Source organism: Strigops habroptila, chromosome 2 (genome assembly GCF_004027225.2).
Source record: "Strigops habroptila isolate Jane chromosome 2, bStrHab1.2.pri, whole genome shotgun sequence".
NCBI lineage: Eukaryota > Metazoa > Chordata > Aves > Psittaciformes > Psittacidae > Strigops > Strigops habroptila.
Window position 1 is genome coordinate 37,669,006 of NC_044278.2, and position 24,792 is coordinate 37,693,797.

Below are 24,792 nucleotides of genomic sequence, written 5' to 3' on the forward strand. Positions count from 1 at the left end.
TACTATATAATCCAGTATTTTGATGGATTTATTTCTTCACAGTAAAATACTGATATTCAGCTACAACAGAATGTTACCTTTTTTTTTTCCACATGGAAAATACTTCAGTACCCAAAATGAAACGTGGATAGATACATATGAACACCATCTTCACTTGGCAATTTTTTGTAAATTACATTACTTTTGAATGTTTAGTCAAGCTGGTGGAAAATTCTCTCCTGTTCGTTATATTTGCTTATTTCTTGTACGCAGAGCTTCCTTTCGCCAATATAATTCTAGTTTTCCATGTTAGTGATTGTTTTAATCATGTATTGCTTCCCATATACAGTAAAATTTTATCCATCCTTCCATCCCAACATCTCATTCCAATCCTGTGTTTATCACAAGCAGGGTATTTGTTACATTGAGAAAACTTCTCAGATGAACTCAAGCTGTGCTTCAGAAAAACACCCTTAGTAAGCACCTGCTATCACAAAAGCAAACAGTGTGGTATCAATATGGCCTCCATGGAGTACTATCAGCAAAATCTAAGGCTGCTAATCTTCCCAGTTATGGAAACAGAGCAAGAATAAAGAAAAAACAAAACCAGGGGGGCAGGGGAGATGAGAAAAAAGATGGCTTTAAAATGACCACATGTGCAGACTTAGTTATCTTAACCTACTTTTCATATTTTAAACACCACTGTAGATATTGTTCCTTATTTCTTCTAGGCACATTTTCTAGCACATAGAATGAATGTTCAATCAAAAACATTCCTTTTTTCACAAAAAAATGATTTTAATGCTTTCTGAAGAAGAGCAAGCAACCCATTTTTTTCTGTGCCCTCCCTAATTGTGAAGGGAAAACAAGAAAATGTTTACAGTTACAATTTCAAGAGATGTTTCTGTTTTACTGTAATTACTGCTGTATTTCATTAGAATTACCATGAGCCAGAATTATGTATGCTGAAAGAAAACGTATTCATTAAGTTCTCAGCACATATACCTTCTCCCTCACCCTCTCTCACACGTTGCTGTGCATGTTACAGGCCTGGATTCCTATGCCAATCTCTTTCTAACCAGTTCTAAAAAATCTTACCATTAATCTAAATATGTAATTAGACTACTTTATCTTAGCATCTCCCACATAGTGGCAGCTGTGAAGAACAAATGTTGACTGAGCTCAGGTTTTTTGAGTCTGAATAGAGACTAGTGGAAAACACTGAGAGTGATACACATGCATCAGAGCTTCTAAAAAATTAGGATCATCCTTTCGTATAATACAACACCTGACATGTCTCACATTTAGCCAGCTGTATCTAGCCATGTCACCTGGACTGCTTTTGGCAGAAAAAGTCAGTTTACCAATCTGCAAATATAGTAACTCTGTGTAGAAGAGAATGAAGGGAATGAGACAGAAGTCAGCATTTTTGTGAAGATAAAAGCCCTATCTCATGCTTCGGTTTTACAACATGTACACAACAAAAGTGATGTTATAGTTGGTAAAGCATTCCCTAACAGTCATTTGTCATGCAGTGTTTCTTCATATTTTTTGAAAGTCCTTTAATTCTGAAGCAATCTTTCCAAAGCTATAGAATGATAATTGGAGTTAAGCCTTTTCTGATGTACAGAGGTCAGGATTTAGAGTGGTCAAGTAAATGAGAGTTGGTTTTGGTAGGAAACCAAATTTTTTTCCATTGACATTTTTTTGGTTGAAAAGAAATTATCCAAATTATACCGTCACTAATAATTTTGCAGAATTTGGCAACTGCATGCAATTAGTTTAAAGAACTTTACTGTATAGTAACTTGAATTTCTTTTGTCATCCAACAGATGTTAACTACAAATTATAAGAAGTAAGGTTAGTTATGATTAACTACTTTTGAAATCACATTGAAACATTTTCAAAGTATATCCTCTTGTTTGCTTAAGTAGTTGTGTACTTTACAGATTAAAACATTTTGTTATTCTTTTATTGAAAAAAACCCCAACACATTTGATCAAAAGCACTGTATTGCTTTTTAGGTATAGTTTGCAAAATGCTGAGTTTTGTAAAGGAATACATCTCTACGGGAATAATTTACTACTTCAGTAATTTGAGGAAGACAGGAGTAAACATTAAAGCTATTTTGAGCCTTAATTTTATAAAGGCTTATATTTTTAGATTTGCTGAGTATTTTATGAGTTTTGCAGTGAGATCTCTATGGGACTATAAATTTTAAGGCTTTCTTTAGTTGAAGAAATAAGGTGCTATTCCTTTTAGTTTACTAATTTGAAAATTATTTAACATGAGAACACAGGTGAGCATTGGCTGCTATTTAAGAATCAATGCTATGTAAGAAAAAGATTAAAGGAGTAATTATAAATATGTCTGTTAAATACTAGCTCAATTTCCAATCTTCCCGGTTACCATGATTTAATTGTCCAATTATTATTTACATTCAAATTAATATTTATTGTTATTCAGTGTTTGAGTAAGGGCAGAGTTCATATTGTCTGATAGCAGTGTCTAATCATTATGGCAGGAGTTATGGAACACGCAGGTGGGAAGGCACGTTTGCTTTCTCTGGTTTATATGGCCTTTGCCCTTATATTTACTAATTCACTTGTGCTTGTTTTGTATGTGTTTTCAAAACTCTACACATCATTAAACTTAATCAAGTTTGTTAGTATCTGCCACCGTTGAGTTAAACAAAAGCCTCCTTGAAAAAATATAGACTGCCTCATCACTGCCCTTCATGGCTGAGAAATGACAAGCCAAACATTGACTCAAGAGCTGATTTACCTGAAGCAGTAAAAGGAGGAATTAATTTTTAATCATTTTAAACCAGATAATTATTAATTTTTAATTATACACTAAATATACAGATACTGAGAACAATAATATCTGAAATTCAGCTGCTATTCTCAGAATTTTATCTCCAGCTTACTCTGTGCTATAGAAGATGAGAATGAGAAAGCAATTTACTTAGTGAGCTAGCCAGGATGCAGATACCTCCCTGACATGAACATCAGTGAAAACACTGCTTGTTTTTTCTTGAGAGGCCATCTTTAGATACATTTTTAAAACAAAACATCATGATTTTTTCACAGTGTAAAAGGTTCCTGTTTCTGACCATAAGTTTTTAATTGCTTGTTCTTATACTCTTAGCCATATCTTCATCAGAATCCCTGCTGGCCTATCATATTATTGCTATATATTTAATTTGCCAGAATTGACATAGCTTCCACTTTGGAGGAACATTTTGCATCCAGTAACTTACTTGACTCTTTTGTTGAAAACTGCTAGGCTTTAGCACATAGTCTGCCTCATCTCCCTTAGCATCCTAACATTGCATCTGTAGTCTAAGTCATGCTCTTGCATGTCTTGTGAAGAAACAAAGAAAACAGACTAAACATGGGAGATAAAGAAAGTGCTGCCTTAAAATGTTCCCAAATCTAGTCTATAGGGCAATGATGTTGGATAGGAAAACTTGTGTTCAAGTCTGTTTCCACAACCAGGGTTTGAATATTTATCTCAGATGTTTTTCATGAGTGCTCTACTCTTCTACTCAGTCTGAGGCATCACTTCTTTTTCATCCCATGATTCCCTTTGTGTGTAGTGAGTATGCTCTAGGCATTTGCAGCTGTGCAGTCCTTGTAGGAAATAAAGGTTTGAAAATTCAAGGCTGAGATGGCATATGGATGGGAACTCAGGCTGCAGTAGCATTAGTGCCTATGTCCCAGGGCTATAAACTCAGCTGCACAACTTTAGGCACCACAAAAAGAGATTGTCAGCATAAGTATGATGTCACAGGACTTGAAATGTGATTTCAGACATTCAGTTGTTTTGCCCACCTTGATGTCACCTAAAGGAAAACTAAGCTGAATGTGCTAATCCACCCAAGTCTGATGGCGCTGCTAAATATCAGTTTAGGGGTGTTTTTGAGGAGGCAGGTTTTTGGCTCCCATTTTCTGCACTCACACTCTTTGCTCCTACAAATTTCGAGTGTCACCTTTTTTTCATGAGAATCTTTTGAATTCAGGAAAACCTTTTTTAAGAACATATTTCAAAGGAGATCTATTTATAGATAAGATGCCATAGACTCACCCACAGAATAGCACTTGTCTAGGGAATGTGGGACATTTCCGTAGAGACAAGAATTGTCATAAAATATTAAATTTCACTTCTTTGTGAGTATTTTCTTTGAAAAGCAGTGCTATTTCTGTTTTGAGAATCCATAAACAAACAGATTTGAACACCTTTTCTTTGCAATGCTGTTAGTTTTTCATTCTTCAGGTTTTATCAAAAGAAAATGTGTTCCCTCTATGCACACATCATACTTGCCTTGCTGTATTGTGGCACGGTGTGGTGGATTATTTTGTTACATGCTGTTGTCCATTTCTAGTTTCAGTTTCTTTTCTTCTCTTTCTGTCCAGATAGTGATAGAGATGTCCTCAGCAACACGTATGAAAACTAAAAGAATTTTTGACTGGAAAATACGTGCTGAAACAGTTTATGGCAAGGAATGCCTGAGCAACTGTGATAGACAGGCTTAAGTTTGGGATTGGCCTAAGATTGTTTTGCAGTCCTCAGCCACTGTCTTTACGAGGAATAAGACATTTTCTTTGGGTGCAACAATACTACCATGAAACTAGCAATTAGACAAGATCTACAGTACCTGTGACAGAAATTCTATGAGAAGAGATATACAATAATATTGATAGAGGAACCTAATTATTATTATTGCAATATCTTAAAGTATTTAGTTTATGGGATATGGAAAATGTGGAAAACAATAGTGATAAAAAATATTATTTTTCATATGTCTATTTCAAGGGTTTCAGAACTCCCTCCCAACCTAGTAACACTCCACTAGATTACAGATTTAGTTCTAGTCATAAAACTTAATAAAATGGATGGCTTATCAGTTTTATTTAGTAGAGATTAGAAAAGTGAGAGTCTTTTAATAGTAGTGGATTTTCACTCTGACATGGAAATTATTTCTATCACTATCATTATATCTTTACAGGTCAGATGATTCTTTTCTTTCTACTGTCAAATGCTATCATTATTCTGTAGTTATTATAATATTTATATTAGCATTTAAGTATGTTTGAAATGGAAGACCAGTATTCAGGTCGCTGTGTATTAAAATTATAAATATTTATGAATAAGTGTGAATAATTACTATAATTTGTATAGAATACTTGTTCTGTAAGTAAGAATACTATTAATATTCTATATGCATTCCATGGTCTGCCAAGTTTGTGAGTCATGCCACGTGGTGGCCTAACTGTTAGATTGTAGATAAATTGTAATAAGATACCATAAAAGGCACAATAGCATCCTTTGCTTTTCTGTAGGTACCCAGAGCCATTCACTGCCCACTTCCTGGCAGGCAGTGATCCTGAGTTCCGTGTACTGCCACAAGCAGGAGAACTTCTTCCTGCAGGCACTGCAGGAACCCATATAACAGTAGGATTCAAGCCAAGGATGTACAGCAAGAAGCATAAAGCAACACTTGTGATCCAGGTAAGCCTTCCTGAATGCAATACACAAATATAACTTCAGATGTGGAAGGAAAAAAGCCAAATCCTATACAAAAAAGCAGCACTGAAACACACAAATGTATGCGCTGTAATTATTTCACTACTCCACACAATGGACAGGAATTAAACTAAATTTTGAAAATTAACTTATTACAAGCCAGAAAAACATATTATATTTCAATATCTATGTTATCCCTTTGCCATCAGCCTCAGAGAGAGATATTTGTCTTGATATGTTTGCCCCAACTCCACAGACAACATGACAAAAGGACTTTTCATGGAGAATCAAAATAATTATGTTAAGAACTGGTGGAGAATGGTGAGTGATTGAATGCATGAGACCTAGCTTGTTGATTGTACCTGTGTTATACCTCCTAGGATCAAAAGCATTAGAAACTAGATACTAAACTGTAGAAGGCAGAATTTCAGAACACAAAGCTGGAAATAACTTTTTTAAAACAAGCCTCAAAATAATCAAAATGAAGTGATAGCCAAGTAGCTTCTGTAAATCTGAAGATCAGGAAAAATTTGGAGATATATATTCCTTCAGTAGTAAAAATGTTCTTATAACTGCAGGAATTAATTTTTAAGTTTTAAGTCATTCTTTAGAAGGAAATTGTTTGTCTAAAACATACCGTAACAGCAAACATCCCAAACTCTATAAATCATGCTTTGCACTTTAAATCTATTCACTGCATGCTGGCAATGTTTTCAGGCTACTATATTAGAAGTGAAATAGCAATATTGATTTAAAAAACAAGATGGTCAAAACAAAGTTGATAAAAAGATGTGTGGTAAATGACTCTAGTGTTTTATCTCTCTGAGTGACAACTTGTACAACAGTGAATAAGAAATTTAAATCCTGAAAAATAAAGAAGGCCCTTTAATCCTTCCTACTTGTTTTCTTTCACTGTATTAGACATTTGATTAATGCAGTCTTTTTACATAAATATCAATGATGCTGATCACTCTTCCATTTGAAAAAGAAAATAATTGACTGAATTTTTTCTGTGTTCTTTTATATTTACATAATGCTATATGAAACATCTACAGAGCTCAGAAACTTCTAGTATAGTTCTGGAACTGAACTGTTTTGGAGCATGACACATGTAAATTTACTAGCCATGTTTGGCTTAACGTCCTTCCCTAACAAGTTGCTTTAACATAATAAATTTGTCTGGAATGGGATAAACATGATGGTCAAAGATTATTATTAGTTTTTCTAAGAACTCAGCCAGTAATCCAAAATTTCCTTTTAGGAATTTATCAGTACAAATGGGCATTGAGTAATTGGAATTTTAGGCTACATCAAATCACACCTTGGTCTCTGGTTATGATCTAGGCAGATGGCTCTTTACACCTACACCTTTGGTGTGTGGGTGTAGGAAGTCACTCATGTATTACATATGCGTATCAGATCACATCTTGTCCTGTCTGTGTATTCCTGTATCTTCAAAAATACTTTGAGGCCTCTTAATGCTCATAAGTGAAATTTGGACCAATATTATACCATCACAGATTCTAATTGAAGTATTGTTTCAACAACTTTTTGATGAGGCTTGTGTTCTCTTTGCTCTTATTGATAGCCTTCTGTGTACGCTGTACTTCCCCCTTTCTTCTCCACACAGACTTTCATTCCCGTAGTTCTAATATAAGCCAGAGCATCTGTGACCGTGCGCTGCTGCGCTCTCAACATTGACCTGAAATAAGACTTGATGACATGTTGAGAACACCAGATACTCATTTCTGCCTTTCCTGTTGAAATTATTTTCATTAGTGACCTGAGGGAGACAGATTTAGTTAGATGGCAAAACCGGTATTAGATCACTCTTATTTGGGGAATAATAGTGGAGGTAGTGAAATGCAATTAATGTTGGACCTAACACTGTACATATCCTTTCTAGCCAGTATACTGGCTGAGGCTTTGGGCTATTTTTAAAAAAAGTGGTGAAATTTCTTTTCTTTAACAGTGTTGCCTCTCTTCTGGTGCTGCTGTAGTAAAGGCCTACAGCACTCTTGCTGTGAAATTTCCTTTGCATTTCTGAGGGTAAAGTCATAGTCCTAACAGAACATATTTTTATTATTAAATTCTTTGAATAGTGAGTAACAGAACTGTCATTTCTGTGTGCTTCAACGAACGGTGATAATTCGGCTGTAAAGAAGCAGAGATGACAGCATAAGTTGTTTGGTTTATGTTGGTCATTACAATTGTGTTGTAAAGTAAAATGGGAGGTAGAATTATGGAGAAAGATCATACAGTCATCTTTTTCTCGTTTGTTGTAAACATTCAACCCAAATTTTGAACATGGAAATTTTTTTGTTCAGTTGCCCTACTGAAAAACCAATCCTGATGAGCTAATTAGCATTAAGAAAATACAATTTGGCTTTACCAGCACTTAGCGCGTACATTTTATTAACTGAATGTGTATATATAATTGAAATAATGTAGCCTAATTTATGTTTTCTGCACACAAATCAGGTAGTTCGTGGCATATTTTGCAGGTTCTTTAAGACTTTAATATTCATGAACACTGAAAGTAAATTTTATTAATGCCAGAAACCCTTAATTACTTCACTGAAGCAATTAAATATTCTTTAACCATCATTAAAACTTCTGTTCTCCATCAATCATATATCAAAACAATTAAAATTAGACAATTATTTGAATAGCTGTTAGGAATCTTCATTTTGCAGAAGTGACATAGAAAGTATCTTCAAAAATTTGTGTAGATCAAAGAATGAGATAGAATAAAAAGCCAGTAAAGAAAATAGTCATGCTTGATTCTGTAGCTCTGAAAGAGAACACCATAATCTAGTTGAGCTACAAGTAAGAAACTGTGGTTGCCAGAGAGGGACTCTTTATCAGGGACTATAGTGATAGGACAACAGGTAATGGATTAAAACTTAAGCAGGGAAGATTCAGGTTAGATATAAGAAAGAAGTTCTTTACTGTGAGAGTGGTGATGATGCACTGGAACAGGTTGCCCAAAGAAGTGGTAAATGCTCCATCCTTGGCAGTGTTCAAGGCCAGGCTGGACAGAGCCTTGGGTGACATGGTCTAGTGTGAGGCATCCCTGCCCATGGCAGGGGGTTTGGAACTAGATGATCTTGAGGTCCTTTCCAACCCTAACCATTCTATCATTCTATGATTCTATGAAACAGTGACGCAGTGCCTGGAGAACATTTTTAAATAGGTGTTATTCCATAATCAAATTTCCACATTGATAACAGCCTTCATAAGCAGCGCAGTACTAACTGAAAAAAAAAAGTGCATTTCCACTAATGATAAATTAGTGAAGAGAGCATGCTGCTTAGATAAGCTATAAACTGTTGTGAGGAAAAGGACTTCCTCAGCTGCACTGACACCTCAGAGCTGGGCTGTGATGTGCTGATAAAGCTGAAAAGAAAACCAACAGAGCTTAGGGATGGTAAGGTGCAGCTGGGGCAGGATGATGGAAAGGCTTCCTGGGGTAGAATGGTCTGCAGAGGCTTCCTGGGGCAGGAATCTTTGCCAGGCACAAGGCAGAGCAGCCAGGAGGCTGGTGAATCCTTGGAAAAGAGCATATTCAAGTTGGCCTACAGTTAATTTTCTTGCACTGTGCTGAATTCAGATAGAGACCCGAGAAATTGCTTTGTAATTTATGGGTGAGGCTTCAGAGATATTCTAAAGCAGAAGGCACATGAAATAGGTCTTAAATGATAAAATACATGTCAGAGTGAACCAGATTGTAGGTAACATTATCAAGCTCTCCAGAAGTCAGGCTTGTGCACCTTTATTACTGAATAATCACTAACTTAGCCTATGGAAGTCAGCATATCAAAACCATTTGTCATACAGTTCTGAAAATAAATGGTGCAGTGTGCAGCCACAGTACCCAGGTGTGACTTTTCTAAGCTTGTCTATGTGGACTTGCATATCTTAACAACAAATGGTACTACTACATATTCAGTAGCTTGGTGAAAACACATTCTACATTGTTGCTGGCAGATTTTTTAATTACCATAGTTTAATGCTATTCTAAACTGTATCTCTTAAACAGAATGAACAATGAAAAATGTTACCAAGTTAATAGGATAACTGAAATATATTCACGTTAAATAAGACATCATCTGTGTCCCTTGCCACTGGTTGATGTTGACCTGGGTTTTATGATTAAAAGTAGAGACACAGAAGGTTCATTACAGGCAGTGAATGTAGTACATCCTATAATTAGTAACACTGGATTTTGAGTGCAGAATCAATACTCAAAATTTTTGATTTGCAAGCACAAGAAAAGGTTACTTTACTTATTGAGACTATCATGCCAAAAATCATAACAATGTGGGACCCATTTTTGTATGAGAGTTTTTAGACCATTCAGTCCTGAAGGAATGGTTGATATTGATTGTATTACACATTAGCAATGCTGTGAAACATCTAATATTTGAACAGCAGAAATCAATTAAGTCACCTTAAATTCTATCTGGAAATGTTCCTCTCAGTGAATAAAATTATTGTTAACCATCTTCTTGATTAGAAATCGCACAGAGCCTGGCTGGGCACTCGACTGCTTGGGGGAGGTGGTGAGTGACTACCCTGCATTGCATTTTTTTGTTGTTGTTGTCACTGCTGCTCTTGTGTTGTGTTTTGGTTTTGTTTTTTTTTAATCTCTTTCCTTCACTTATTAAACTGTATTTCTCTTGATCCATAAGTTTTCTTGCCTTTGCTCTTCTCTTCCAAAATTCACATAAAAGTTTGGTTTAATTTAGTTTTGTATACACTGATCAGAATCAGTCAATTTTTGCTTGTCATCAATGCAGTATAAGTTAAGGGTCAGGGAATATTAGATGCATTACCTGTAATTTCCTGTGTTTAAACTTATTTGAAAGCCTTGGAAATTTTAGTTGGACTTTCCTGAATTAACTGTTTAGAAGATAATTGGAATACCATTTACCTTAAAATTCCTGGTATTTGCTCCCCACTTTTAACGCCCTCTTAACATAGATATCTCTGGCAATTAATTAGCATACAACTCAGTAGCTCTTCCAGCCCACTGTGAATACACATGAATGATCTGTGTTCTGCACATTAATTCTATGAATCATGAGTCATCTGTAAGAATGGGTTCAATATCAAAAAATACACTTTTATATAAATTATTTGGTGACTGTTACCAGTATTTGCTGCATAAATTATGTCATGAACATTACTAACTCAGCCATCAAGATGGTTAAATAACTTACTCTAATAACTTATGATATTTAGTAAAAAATGGCAGAATGCATCTCAATTTTGAATTCTTAAAATATTCTTCAGAAAGATTTAGCTCTGCATTGGCCATTACTCCAACCAGGTGAGCCAAATTATTACTCTCTTCACACTTCAATTAGATTATAGTCATCAGGAATTTCAAGGTTTTGATAGGAGGAAGTAATTCATTTCAACAAGAAATCCCCCCTCAGGCTGTCAAGTAGATTCAGACTGTGGTCTGGTCTTTTTTCTTTAATTTCCTATTTTCTTAAATAGGCCTAGAGATGCATTGTGGGGAGCCTGAGTTTCTTAAATACCTATGGTTTTATTAGATATATCTTCTTAATAGAGACTCTCTTTTATATTTCTGTTCTAGTAGAGTGTGTAGGTTGTATTAGATTCAATACCTTCATCTTTGGACTTTGTTACTACCAGTGTCAGTATTAAAATTGTTCCAAATTTGACATAATAAACTGCACTTCCTTAAGCATAGGAAGAGTTCTGCTGATTTGGAAAATTTTGACCCATTTCTTAGGCAAGTAAATATGGCTTCTAAATCAAATATTCTATCATAATTATATGGTCATATATAGATGACCTTTCGAAGTCTTTCTTTTCTCCCCACCACTCCTAAAAAGTTTGAAACTTGGTTCCTCTTTTCCTTTTCTGGAACATGTCTAACCTGGAAACCCAAAGCAGCGGTTTCAAGGCACTTGAATGGATACTGAACTTGGTAGACTTGCTCTTGCTGCAGTTTTCATATTGGTTAGAATAGTTTATGTAGTTAAGAAGTACAGCTTTATCCTGAGGAAAATAGTTATGGCTTCAGCAGCATTTGAAAACCTAATATTTTGCCCTTGGAAATCAAATATTCTAGTAAAATAGACATTTATGGGTGTCTAAGGTTTTCTGAAAGTTACTGAATTCTAGGTTGTCTTGAAAATTACTGAATGGTAGGTGGCTCTAGTGTTAAACAAAGTGCTAATCCAAGTTATGTTGACAGTTACAGTAACTTTTCCTTTCATGTAACATTTGTTTCCCCCTTAGCAGAAATTGCTGAACTAAACCAAGAGTATTTATTTCAGTAAATCAGTACATAAATGCACAATTTTTTCACAATGACTGTCTCCAACTGTCTTGGAAGATAGCACATGATTTACAATAGATGGACTATGATAATAAGATATTACTAATCCATATTCAAGATAATAAGTAATTCTAGCTTGATGGATCCTACCTAACAAACAGCTTCATGTGATAATGCCCATAATATTTTCCCCATTGAACCCAATGAATTTCCGTCAGGAAAAAACAACCTCTACTGCCACAGAATGACACCTGGTGCAGTCTACAGCAGCCACAGAATAGGCAGCTTTTTTCATGAAGTCAAGCCACAAACTTTTTAATTCACAGAACATGCAACCTAGGATATTTGTATAGAAAAGAGGAAGTTAGAAAAAGGTTATTACTACCCAGAAGGCTGTATTGATTGTTTGATGCTGGTGATAAATGAAGTTGAGAGGTGGCAAAGCCGACCACTTTTGTTTAAATCCCACTTCAAACAATTACTAACATTCTAGACAGTAGAAATACCGTATGTGTGAATTTCATGAACAAAAATCATTTTTTAGTAACCTGATACTAATTTGAAATTGTTGGTTGAAACACCTGTCAGATCTTTTCTCTGACCTTGAAGTGATCAAGGAAGACTTTCATACAGTGAATATGACCCCGAGGTTAAATTTTCTTTAAACTAAACTGTTCATCTCACATACCAAAGACAGATAAAGCATTTCATCTTGTACTGAAGTTAATAAAACAATTAGTTAACTTTGGAGAGTGATTTACTTCTCTTAAATAACAACTTTATCTTTGGACATAAGGTACTGATGTTGGTTCATATCACACCTGCTTTTGCTGGATTTTATCTTTACAGCCAGTGGAGTTACTAGATCATTTCATAATTTTAAATAAAGTTGGGAATAAAGATGAGTTAATCTGCCTGTTTTACACAGGAATAATATTCAATTTAAGTTAGATTTTTGTTTTAACACGATAGTAATGAAAGTTTAAAAACTTATGCATGCACTTTGAAATATCTATTAAGATCTCACGCTTACTAATCTTATTTGAATAAGGCAATTCATTCAGCAGACACTATGTAAAATCAGTACTGCCAATTTTACAGGTTTTAAAAAAATGTTTCTTTAAAAATACACAGCAAAAAAGTCACTTATACTTTCAGCATTATCACAGAAAAGTATATATTCAGTTACCAAAATACTGGTTAAAACTTGTTGTCTAACTAGAAGCACTGCAGTTAGAAATCCATATGGTGATGACATTTAAGAGCTGTAGGAGTATGCATCCTATATGTGAAATAGTATAAATTCTGTACAAGTACACAGCAGAGAGCAAAGCCTGTGCCAAAGGGTTTACAGTTTAACGGTCTGAAACTTGTTCCTGTTGAATAGCTGCAACATGAATGCAAAATTGCTTGCAATGATATCTTTTAAATATACTTTAGCAATGACAGAGTAATAACCAAAACACTATGAAGGAGCATATGAAAGGTAACATAGGTAAACATCATAAATTCAAACTTTTTCAGTGGCAAATATGAAATTGATATTTAACAAAACTTAATAAAGTCAGAAAGCCACTTTAACATTTTTATTCTCTTCAGCATGTAGTTAAAATTATGGGATGACTGTAGAGAAAATTAGAGATGGAGAAGGTTGACAGCTCTTTACTATGGCTTTTGTAGTGCTTTACCTAGGCCATAATTAATTGACAGAATGCAATAAATAACTACAAAAATATACATGCTGTGCTTTGAAGGTGGTTGATAGTGTTTTATGCCATATGAAAAAATGTGACAATTTGTATGCATGTCGTTGCTCCTTTCTATAGGCCAAATCTGCTTGGTGTACTGACATGCCCAGCAGCAAAGCAGCAGAGTGCTCAAACCAGAATGAGCAAATGGGCCACTAAACCAGCCGTGTCAGAAGCTGGACTTTTAACTAAATTCTTGAGGGAAAAACTCATGAGCTTTGAGGTTGACTGTTGCACTGATTTCCAGATCAATTTGGGAGTATATGCAGCCTTTTTGACCTTTTGTTTCTATGGATGTAAAATGACACTGAAGTTAGGTGTAGTGGTTATATTTACAAATGATTGTTCTTAAGGATTAGATTAGTTTTAAATGGGAAATGAATTACATAAATCATAAATGTTGTTGTAATGATAAATCTTTATGGCTGGAAACAGGATAGAAAGGTGATCCTACAAGCAATGTCTCTGTAGTTCAACACAGCATGATGGAAAATCCTAGCACCATCGAACCTGCTTTAGAACCACAAGCAGCACAGCTGTGTGATTGCGGTGCTGTGCCACATGAATAAAGGCAGATTTGAGAATTTGGAAATATCAGTTATTTAGCGTGACTTTGCTGCTTTAAGGCTGCAGAGTCATAGTCTGATGTGTTCTGTGTGCTATGTATGTATGTACTATGTACATGCACTGTGTTCTATGTTTTGTATAAAAAAATTTCACTTGTATGAATATATCTTAATATATGTATATCACGCCATATTTTTTACTCAATCTTCCCTACAAGTTTTGGCTTGGAAGCAAAAAAAGGCTTCATAAACAGAAAAGGCAAACATAAAACCTGGGATTTCTGGTTGCTGAATGTGAAGGAATAGATAAGAGTGCATGCCTAAAGTGGGCATATAATGCTTTGCCTTTTTGTTGCATAGTGCTAAGCTGGACATAATGACATATCATTTGAGGGTTTGTAATACTTCTGGTTTTGTTTTTTTCTTTTGTTTGTTTTGTTTTGTAAAGAAAAAGAGAACAGAAAACTAAAAACCATGAATAGACTTCTTCCTAGACATAAAGACAGGAAAATGCTAAAGACTTGAAGTAAAGACCTGCCTTCAAGAATTGAAGTGATACATTTGGAAAAAAAAAAAAAAAAAGACTGAAAGATCTGTAATAGTTACACATGGGTTTTTAGCAACCAGAATTGCGCTTTGGGACGCAAAAGAACATGGAAGATAGATAGACAGCAGCATAGCCTTCATATGCGTAGGAATAATACTCCTTAAGTATGGATAGAAGCGATGTGTAGTAAGAATAAAAATCACGTACTCAGAATCAAGTACTCAAGCATTACAAGACATGACATAGAAACATATGCTCTATTCCTAGAGACCAGTTATAAACAGAAAGCAAATGAAGAGTGTAATTTTCAATTCTCATAAATATTCTTCAAACTAGAGATTTCAACATGAAGCTGCAATTCTTTTGTGCATACTGAGAGTCTTTTTCTCTTAGCTTTGCTCATTATTTTAATGCAAAATTTCCACCATTTGATAATACCATTATTACCAATACCAGAGCTGCAATCCTACACTATCAGCCTGAGGCTTTTATATTGTACTATGGAATAATTACCTTTGAACAACACTCAGAGCTATGGGGTTTACTAAATAAAAAAGGAATTTTAGATCAGCCAGGAAGCTAAATTTCTCATTTTTGTTGTGCCTAGTCCTGATTAAAGTTAAATCTGATTTCAGTTCTCTGTGTTCCAGGACTGCAATTCTTATTCTGTGTTATTTCAGTACCTTACATGGAAAAGTATGTGTTATCTTTTGAAATCAATGTAGCATGGTAAATCACTGTCAAATTTTAAAGGTGTTTGATCAGTGATTTTTTTCTTTTCCCCCCTATGTCTCTGTTCATTATTTCAGACTCAATCAATGCAGTGGATGTATGAAATCAATGGACTGCCTCCACAGAGCATACCACCTACAAGTCCAGCAAAAGTCATTTCTACTAGAAGTTGCATACGATCAGCCACAGTTCAACAGCGCAATTTTTTACATGAAAATCTGAAACTTACAACCACTGCAGTATCCTCGCCAATCAAGGGGTCACCTTTGGTCCTGAGAAAAAAATAGAGAAAGTTACGATCTGTTATATTTTTGGTGGGGGAGGACACTTTTGACAAATAAATTCTGCAGATAAAAACAGAGCGTGTTTTTTGTGGTTTTGTGTGTGTGTGTGTGTTTTGTTGTTTTGTTGGTTTTTGGGTTTTTTTATTTTATAAGTCAGATATGATATGCATTGATTGTATGCTTTATATGGAAGACTCAGAGTGCCTGAGCTTTAGTAATATGCTTATTTTCCTATGAGGAACTTTGGATGCCTCTCTAGTGGTTTATGTGTATCTTACAAATGTCAGCAAGTTCTAAGAAGAAAAATCTTTGAGTTGAAAAAAAAACTTTGAAAATCGGGGAATTCAAACTGATGCTTTGCTTTCTAAGGGATGTTAATTTAGAAAGACCTTAATAGGAAGCTTTAATGAATGTTCTGTGTGATGTTCAACATATTACACCAGTGCAAACCAACCAAGCAAAGCCAATCCCTGATGTTTTTCACAATAAAATCCTTACCCAAAGTTTGTGGTATTTTGCTAAAGTGAAACATGTTTGCATATCATTTGTCTAGAGCTTGAATGCCTTTCAGGTTCTCTTAGTTTGTCAAATTTCATTAGTTATGACATCTTTGTTTTGTCTGAAATAAGAATCCTGATTTATTAAGCCCATAACCCTTCAAAATCTTGGATAATTATATGTAACAGAGAAAGAAATAAAATATCCTCCCTCAGTATTTTTGTGTTGAGTTCACCTTTAGAGAGTGCTTTAGAGTATTGAAATATAGGAGGCTATGAAAAGTCAGTGAGGAATGGAGCCAGATTTTACTTTCCTTTTCTTTTTCCTTTTTTTTTTTTTTATTTTTCTGGTAAAATAAACAAACCAAAGGTGCCCTTCACCTTGTGTTTCCATTTCCATTCTTCACATCCACAGGTGGCTTTAGATGGGTATTCACACTTTCTTTGCTTTTGATGTAACGTGGAAAATTAGATTTATTCAGAGATGCTTTGTAAGAGGGAAATTCCTGCCTTCTTTCTTCGTTGAGATTGTTTTTCCTGAATTTATGAATAGAATGTAAATTGTGTTAGAGCCTATATCTTGATGACAGGATGTACTTTAAGAAAACATGGCTTCAGACATATTAATTACTTTCTTGGTACAAATACAGAATGAGCATCATTGCTCAGGAATGGGGAGCCTGAAAACAACCTATGTAGGTCAGTGTAAATGAGCACCAATAAAACCACTTTACTGCAGTGTGCTCAAGGATTTTGTTTATGCCACACATTTTAGAAAAGCTATTACAGCAAATGTTTGGAACATATAAAACATCAATGGCACCATTTAATATCTCCTTTTAAATGCAGTGTGCCTCATTTTGGTCAGAAACCAGGTAATCTGAAGCAGGAATAAAATCTGCCTTGCAAATTCAGTACACCACACAGGAAAGATATTCTCAGTAGTACTATCTGGTATATATCTAAAAGGCATTAAGAAGCTATTGAAAAATTTATCTTAAATGTTACCACAGATACAGCTAGATTTCTTAAGAAGACTCTATGCATGTATAATGAAGCGTTTTCCTGACTGAAAGGAATCAGAAGTTATGGATCAGACATATGGAATGGTTTCACCACTGATTATTGGTGTTCAGGAAACGTTTCAGTGACAACTTTTCTCTGTAAAAAGCTTTGTTTTCCTTGTTTCACTTTTTTCAAAATTTTGCTTTCCTATTTAAGATGACATTTATTTGCAAGATGATAGTCAAAACTGTAATTCTACCAGACATGGATTAGCAGGTGGTGTAAAGGTATATCACTTAACAATTAAATGGTGCTCATTTGACAGATATTATTTCACAATTTGCTTGCCTGCACTTGCTGGTACGTGTAGTAGATGTTCAAATTCTGTCATACATTTGAACATTAAAAAAATCCGTAGGCAAATATTAATGCAATAAAAAAATCAGGGTTTTTTTTTTCAAATGTACAGTTTAATTATACTAATTATCCTAAAAAAGGAAGGATAATCTATGTTTTCTAGACCAGATGACAGGGGTTTTTCGGTGTGGACAAGGTCATTCATGAGTTGGGCAAGATATGCCATCATCAGTTGAATTTGTTCCTGCTATCAAAAATGCATTGCATTTTTCTTATTTCTCAAAGCTTTTAATCAGAACTAAAATACATCTTCTGTTATTAAAAACATACTTGCAAAGGTGATTTAAATGAAGAAAATTGTGTGTTTGTAATTTCCAGAGGAGTTTAACTATTGCAGATAGGTCTAAACACAGATGTTGCAGTTAAGGCTCAGGTCTTAAAAAAAAAGCAGTCCACATTTAGCTTAGAATTCATTCTGAATTACTATTTATTATCATAATCTTCTTACAAGGAAATGGGAGAGAATGAACACAGACTCTAGGTTATGGCTTTTGAAGAAGTGCTCACAATGTTTTCTATGCCCTCATGCCATAGCAGAGCAGCCACTAGCTGGAACTGGAAGAGAAAAAAATTAACATTGTTTTTCCACATTAGAGCACCCTTCAGGATTCTTTTCTTCTGAAAAAGATGAAAAAAGGTCTATCTTCCTTCACTTTAATCCGTGCAGGTACAGCAGAATCTCAGGGAAATGGGGGGATATTGGTTACTACTGTAAATAATAGCTCTTCCTAATTGCTGATTTTTATTAGAGATCTAAAATTACTTGTACAGACCCCATGTATGTATTTTGATATATATAAATATCAAAATTGCAAAATGAGATAAATTTTTCAAAGTCAATATGACACTTAAAGCCAATGCCTTAATTGTAGTCTTACCTGACACGCAAGTCAGCTGTGCATCTGCATGTTACTGGCTTGCTGGAAATACTATTGGCTAACCAGTGTAGTCACCACCTGCTTATTTATATTTCTTTCTCTCTTACATCTCTTTATAATGATTCATCTTTCAGAGTATTGAGAGGTAAAGACTGTTTTAAGCAGAGAAAGTAATCAGCCATGACCTGGGAAGGAGCCTATTGGGGCATGGGGACATATACATTTCTATTGCTAGCTGCAAGGAAGGGTATTATTTTCAGACATCTCTTTGGAACCAAAGCCAGGTTGGAAGAGGACATAATGCCAAACCAACAATGTTCCTACTTGAATAAAATAACATGGCAGCAGTCAAATCTGAGCATGCATTTTTTTCTCTTTGATCACAAACCCAAACTATCAGAAGAAATGGAAACTTCTGACTCATCTTGCATACAGCAAACATCAGAAAAAAACCAACAACCCCAAAATAAAACTGTTCTGTATTAATAAATATTCCTAAGAGGAAGGCTTAGTGTTTACAATAAGAAAGAAAATCCCTGGCTTTGCCTTACTAGTTATTTGCTTGTGAGGTATTTAATAATTTTATTTCTCCCTGCAGTGACTGCTCATTCTAAAATAAATGACTAAACAGTGCTTTACTGCTGACACAGATCACAGTTTGTTGCTAATGGAATGTTAACTGCTTTTTAAGTAACTCTGAATAAACCTACTGATCCATAGAAGATTCATCTAAAAAGGAATCCAATTCTGGCTTTTCTGTTTCCACTGACACGAAACATATTTTTTTGCAGTTTGCTTTGCTGCAGTTATTGTAATACTGATAGTGTCAATTTTCTATAGTAGGATATTTTACATTTTGAGACCATGGTGTGATGACATTGTGGTGACAGGACATGGATGCCAAGGTCACTGCACAGAAGTCTGTCCAAAAGGCACTGCTCCATGTCCAGAGAAATAAAGAGAAAGACATGGGGCAAGAAAAATCTTTCAGGTCCTTTTTTCTCTTTATTCCAGGATTTACGTGTTTTCTGCCAAGTATCCAGTTTCTCATGGTCAAAAAAAAGAAAAAAAAATAAATCTGTCAGTGGAAAACCTGATAACTCACTGCTCACCCCCACCATATGAGTACACAGCAGATGCCACCAAAGCAGACTGGCACAAGTCTCGGTGACAACAGAAAACTAGAAGTATAGAGAAGGGTAAGGCAACAAAGTAAAATCTTGCCACTTCTTAAATAAGTAGTGCTGGTGTTCACCACGTGAAATCCGATTTATGAATCTGTACAGAAATGAAAGGCTTTCCATTAATTATAACAGGCTTGCAGGGTGTCTTTGCTGTAGCCTACAGGCCTGATATTGTGAATATAAGGTGTGAAGGGTAGCTGCCTGCGTCCTGACTCCATATCTCCTCAGTCCTGATTAGTTTATATAAGTGCAAAACGTACATTGCAATCAATGGAAACCTGCAATTGCCATTCTCAAAAGAAGATGGAAGAAACAAGTTCCTCCACCCATAAGTTTCTCTAAGAGCAGCATGTGGGAAGATGGGATTTAATTTTGAAGAAATTAGTCTGAAAAAAAAAAAAAGATTCCTGATGACCTGTTAATAGACAGACTTCAGGGCGGGGTGTGAAACTTCCATATTCTTTGATGAGTATAGTGTGCATTTTTCTAGTACTGTTTAGGTTTAAGTATCATAGAATCATAGAACAGTTTGGGTTGGAATGGGCTTTTAAAGGTCACCTAGTCCAAGCCACTGCAATAAGCAGGGACACCTTCAACTAGATCAGGTTTCTCAGAGCCCCGTCCAACCTGACTTTGAACCTTTCCAGAGCTGGAGCATCTCCCACCTCTCTGGGCAACTTGTTTCATGATCCTCATTGTCAAAAAATTCTTCCTTATACCCAGTCTCAATCTCCCCTCTTTTAGTTTAAAACTATTCTCCCTTGTCCTATCACTACAGGCCCTGTTAAAAAGTCTCTCTGTCCTTCTTACAAACTCCCTTTAAGTATTGAAAGGCTACAATTATGTCTCCCTTGAGCCTTCTCTTCTCCAGGCTGAACAATCCCAACTCTCTCAGCCTTTCTTCATAGGAGAGGTGTTCCATTGCTCTGATCATTTATCTGGCCTTCCTCTGGACCTGCTCCAACAGGTCCATGTCTTTCTTGTGCTGAGGACTCCAGAGCTGGATGCAGTGCTCCAGGTGGGGTCTCACCAGAGCAGAGTAGAGGGGCAGAATCACCTCCCTGGACCTGCTGGCCAGTCTTTTGATGCAGCCCAGGATACAATTGGTTTTCTGGGCTGCAAGCACACATTGCTGGCTCGCATCCAGGTTTTTATCCACCAGTACTCTCAGGTCCTCCACAGGGTTGCTCTCAATCCCTTCATCACCCAGCTTGTGCTGACACCAAGGGTTGCCCTGTTACAGGTTCAGGACCTTGCACTTGGCTTTGTTGACGCTCATGAATTTCACATGGACCCATTTCTCAAGCTTGTCCACGTCTCTCTGGATGGCATCCTATCCCTCGAGCATGTCAACCACACTACTCAGCTTGGTGTCATCTGCAAACTTACTGAGGGTATACTCGATCCTTGTACCTATGTCATCAATGAAGATATCAAACAGTACTGGTCCAAATAGGGACCCCTGAGGGACACCACTAGTCACTGGTGTCCATCCAGACATTGAGCCATGTGACCATCCAGCCAATTCCTCATCCACCTAACAGTCCACCCATCAAATCCAATTCTCCCCTATTTAGAGAGAAGGATGTTGTAGGGGACAGTGTCAAAGGCCTTACAAAAGTCCAGATAGGTGACATCTGTAGCTCTTCCTCTGTCCACTGGTGTTGTAACTCCATCACAGAAGGCCACTAGGTTGGTCAGGCAGGACTTGCCCTTGGTGAAGCCGTGCTGGCTGTCTTGAATCACCTCTCTGCCCTTCATGTGCCTTAGCACAGCTTCTAGGAGGATCTGTTCCAGGATCTTCCCAGGCACAGAGGTGAGGCTGACAGGTTGGCAGTTCCCAGGGTCCTCCTTCTACCCTTTTTAAAAATGGATGTAATATTTCCCTTTTCCCAGGCTGGGGATTTCACCTGACAGCCATGATTTTTCAAATATCATGGAGAATGACTTGGCAAGAATATCAGCCAGTTCTCTCATAAGTATTGTGACTGATCCTTATGGTATCCAGCATTTAATATAGTTGGCATCCTTGCAAACAGACTGAAACACGTTTGACTGCTTAATATCAACAGAGAAAACAAACCCAAAGACACTAGGTCACTAATATGTATTGCTAGCATACAAGGTCCATTAGTTCCGTTTAATGTGTGTGTTTATGGAGTTAACATATATACATCTAATGTAAGAATAAAACCGTGATTATCTTTATACGTTGAAATGTAAAATAAATACATACTTTCAAAGCTGTGCACTTGGAAAGTCAAGCTGAATGTGCAGGCAATCAGGTGTGTGTTTCAAAATTCAGAGCATGCTTGTGGGTAGTAATGTGTGCATGTGGTAAATATTTTATACGTGGATAGCACTGACTCAGCAGTCTTGCATTGCTCCTGACAAATTTTTGCATTCAAATGTAAAGCCTTTGATTTTAAAATGCTTTTCTGAGCCATGTAGCTACTTGGCTATCATTAATTGGTACTTGTATTCCATTTATTGTCTTATTGTCTTATTTCTGCCCTAATATTTGCTATCTTAAAAAAAAACCAACAAAACAACAACAAACCACACCAAAAAATCCAACATCCAGAAAAGGCTACCTTGCCCAGGTCTGAGTCTTTCTGTGCTTAGGTACCAGTTATTCATCATTATGAAACAATGAACCTGAATCTAAATTACATAAAAGAGATATTGTGAAGGGGAAACACTGACAATCAAGTTCATAGCAACAAAAGTAAATCTTTGTCATAAAGAAATCATATTTTATAGAAATAATTTCTGAGGAAACCTCTTTTCCCTTAGGGAACAGTGTTTAAACACAGTGGCTGTGATCATTGCCCTATTAGGGATTAATTGCTAGATGACATGGTGCTACTATACTGAGACGCAAATAGGCTGCAGAAACATTAGCTCATTAAAAATATTATTAATTGGGAGTGCAACATCTGTAAGAGCTGTTCGGTCATTTGCAGGTCACAGAAGTCAAACTCCTCAAGTTCAGTAGCACGAGGTGTCTGGAATTATGATACCCATCCATGCTCCTATCTTGGACTGTAGAGGACAAAAGGCTGCAATGAAGCTGCCAGGAGATTCACTCCAAGCAGCTTCATTGCTGTGGTGCTACAGCTGCCAAGACTAGCAGCAGTGTTTAAGACAGAGCTGTGCTGCTGTAAATAAGAGGGAACAGCTGGGTGATATTACCACTGGGGGTCCCACAGCTTTAAATATAATCAATCTGTGGTCTGCTATAATCCTTATGTTAACTTTCAGAGCATGCTGCAAATTATGTCTGCACGCCTTTCCCAGGTTTGTATTAACAGGAATAAATCGCAAGGAGGAAATCTGCATTTAGCTTACTTAGCTCACTGGTGATAGGTGATAGTGAACTGTGATGTTGCTCTTGGGAGATTTTACCTATCATCTAGTGCATTTAGAATGACGGCTGGCTGCTGTTCCTATCACTTCTCAAAATGTCAAAAACAAAAATTTGATTATTAACACAGAACATTAATGACAGAAACACCTAGGTGGATTATCAGTGTCTGAATTAATGAATTAAAAGCAGTGTGAAGAGGGAAAATATGAATGTAGGGGTTTCACTGGAATTATTTGGGAAGGGAAAGCTTGTAAGTGAGGAATAGCTCCACCTTAAATAAAGTAGTACAAGACAGCTGGCATATAAAACTGACAACGTTATGGAGGATTATTTAAACCAGAAACAGGAGCTAAAAATCAGCAGGTGTTAAGGAACACTTGAGCCAGTAACAGATATCTGCCAGGACTGTCAGCACTATGGTATTGCCTCTGTCACAATGTGAAAAATAAGAAAAACTATGGTAAAACTGAGGGAAGGAATCAGTGCAGATCCCAGTGGTGCATCAATGAAAATAGTTCAAAGAAATTATCCAACAATAAAATTAAATAAATACCAAACACAGTTCAAATCTCTTATAAAAAAAAAAAAACAAACCCCAACAAAAAAAACATTGCCAAGGAACAGTAACTTCAGAGGAGGACTGCTATAATTCTGGCTGTAAAGTAGAAAAGGCAGAATTAACTGCAGTGTAATGCTGTAGCAGTGGCACAGTTCCATAAAAATAGATTGAGAGAGTATTTGGAGGGGAGTAGGCCAGTGAGAAGAGTCTCTAAGAATGTGGGTGCAAGAATGGATGGCTCCCAAGAATAAAAGTACATTAGCAGAGTAACATTACCATCTTAAGAGGAAAAACACTGAATTTATAATATTGAAGAGGAGCAATTAGAAAACTGAATACTTCCTCTCCCCTTAAACCAAACAGAACTATATGTGATAAACTTAGATGTAGTAATGTCACTTGATAGACAAAAGACAGGTGGTTAAGAAGAACTCAGTTCCCCAACAAAATGTCCCTGCATTTGGTTCATTTCCAGGAAATATACAAGGTAATTAAGGCCCATATCATGGTAAACTTAGCAAGACCAAATATATATAACTGTGTCTAGGAAAAGTAATTAAAGAGCATTGAAGAGAGTACTATTTTTATCATAGTGTGAAGGTAACATAAAGAAAAAAACTGGTGTTGAACTTGAGAGCAGATAATGATCATCATTTAAGTAGGTTAAAAATGAAAAATCTCTACTTCTCAACGTTCAATAAAACCTGAAGAAGCAAAGAGCTTTTTCCCTAGATGCCAGTCACAGTTACTGACACAAATATCACCTTCTATCCCTCACTGTTCTCCTTTACATAAATATTACATTTATCTAAACATTAGCATGTAAATACACTGACTGACATATCACTTTTCTTCTTCCCCTAGGCAAAAGCATCAATTTGAGGAAGAAAAATATGGGTGTGCAGAAGGAAATCAAAAGTTAACTGATAGTTTTCAATCTCTCACAGAACTAATGCATACTCAACCAGAAGTGATGGGGGCAAGGGTGGTGGTGTTGTCAGGTCATACAACCACAGCTTTGGGCTAGAAGAATACAAGCAAGTGCTGATGAAATGGTGATTGGATGAGGAAGAGTTTGGCCTTACATAGGCAAAACAACCTAGGATTGTAAATTTCAGAACCCAGCAGCAGCTGCAATCTGAAAAACAACCTCAAAACATCTGGCATTGATTACGTGC

General features: G+C 36.1%; 1 protein-coding gene across 1 annotated transcript in view; it reads left to right on the plus strand.

Moving 5' to 3' along the window:
- Positions 1 to 15,777, plus strand: part of CFAP47 (cilia and flagella associated protein 47) — a 295,005-nt gene extending 279,228 nt beyond the window's left edge. The window contains exons 64-65 of the mRNA XM_030477406.1: positions 5,325 to 5,493; positions 15,498 to 15,777. Of these exons, the coding sequence (XP_030333266.1) occupies positions 5,325 to 5,493; positions 15,498 to 15,707 (379 nt within the window). The 3' untranslated portion in view covers positions 15,708 to 15,777. The remainder of the gene's footprint in view (positions 1 to 5,324; positions 5,494 to 15,497) is intronic.
- Positions 15,778 to 24,792: the final 9,015 nt, after the last annotated feature.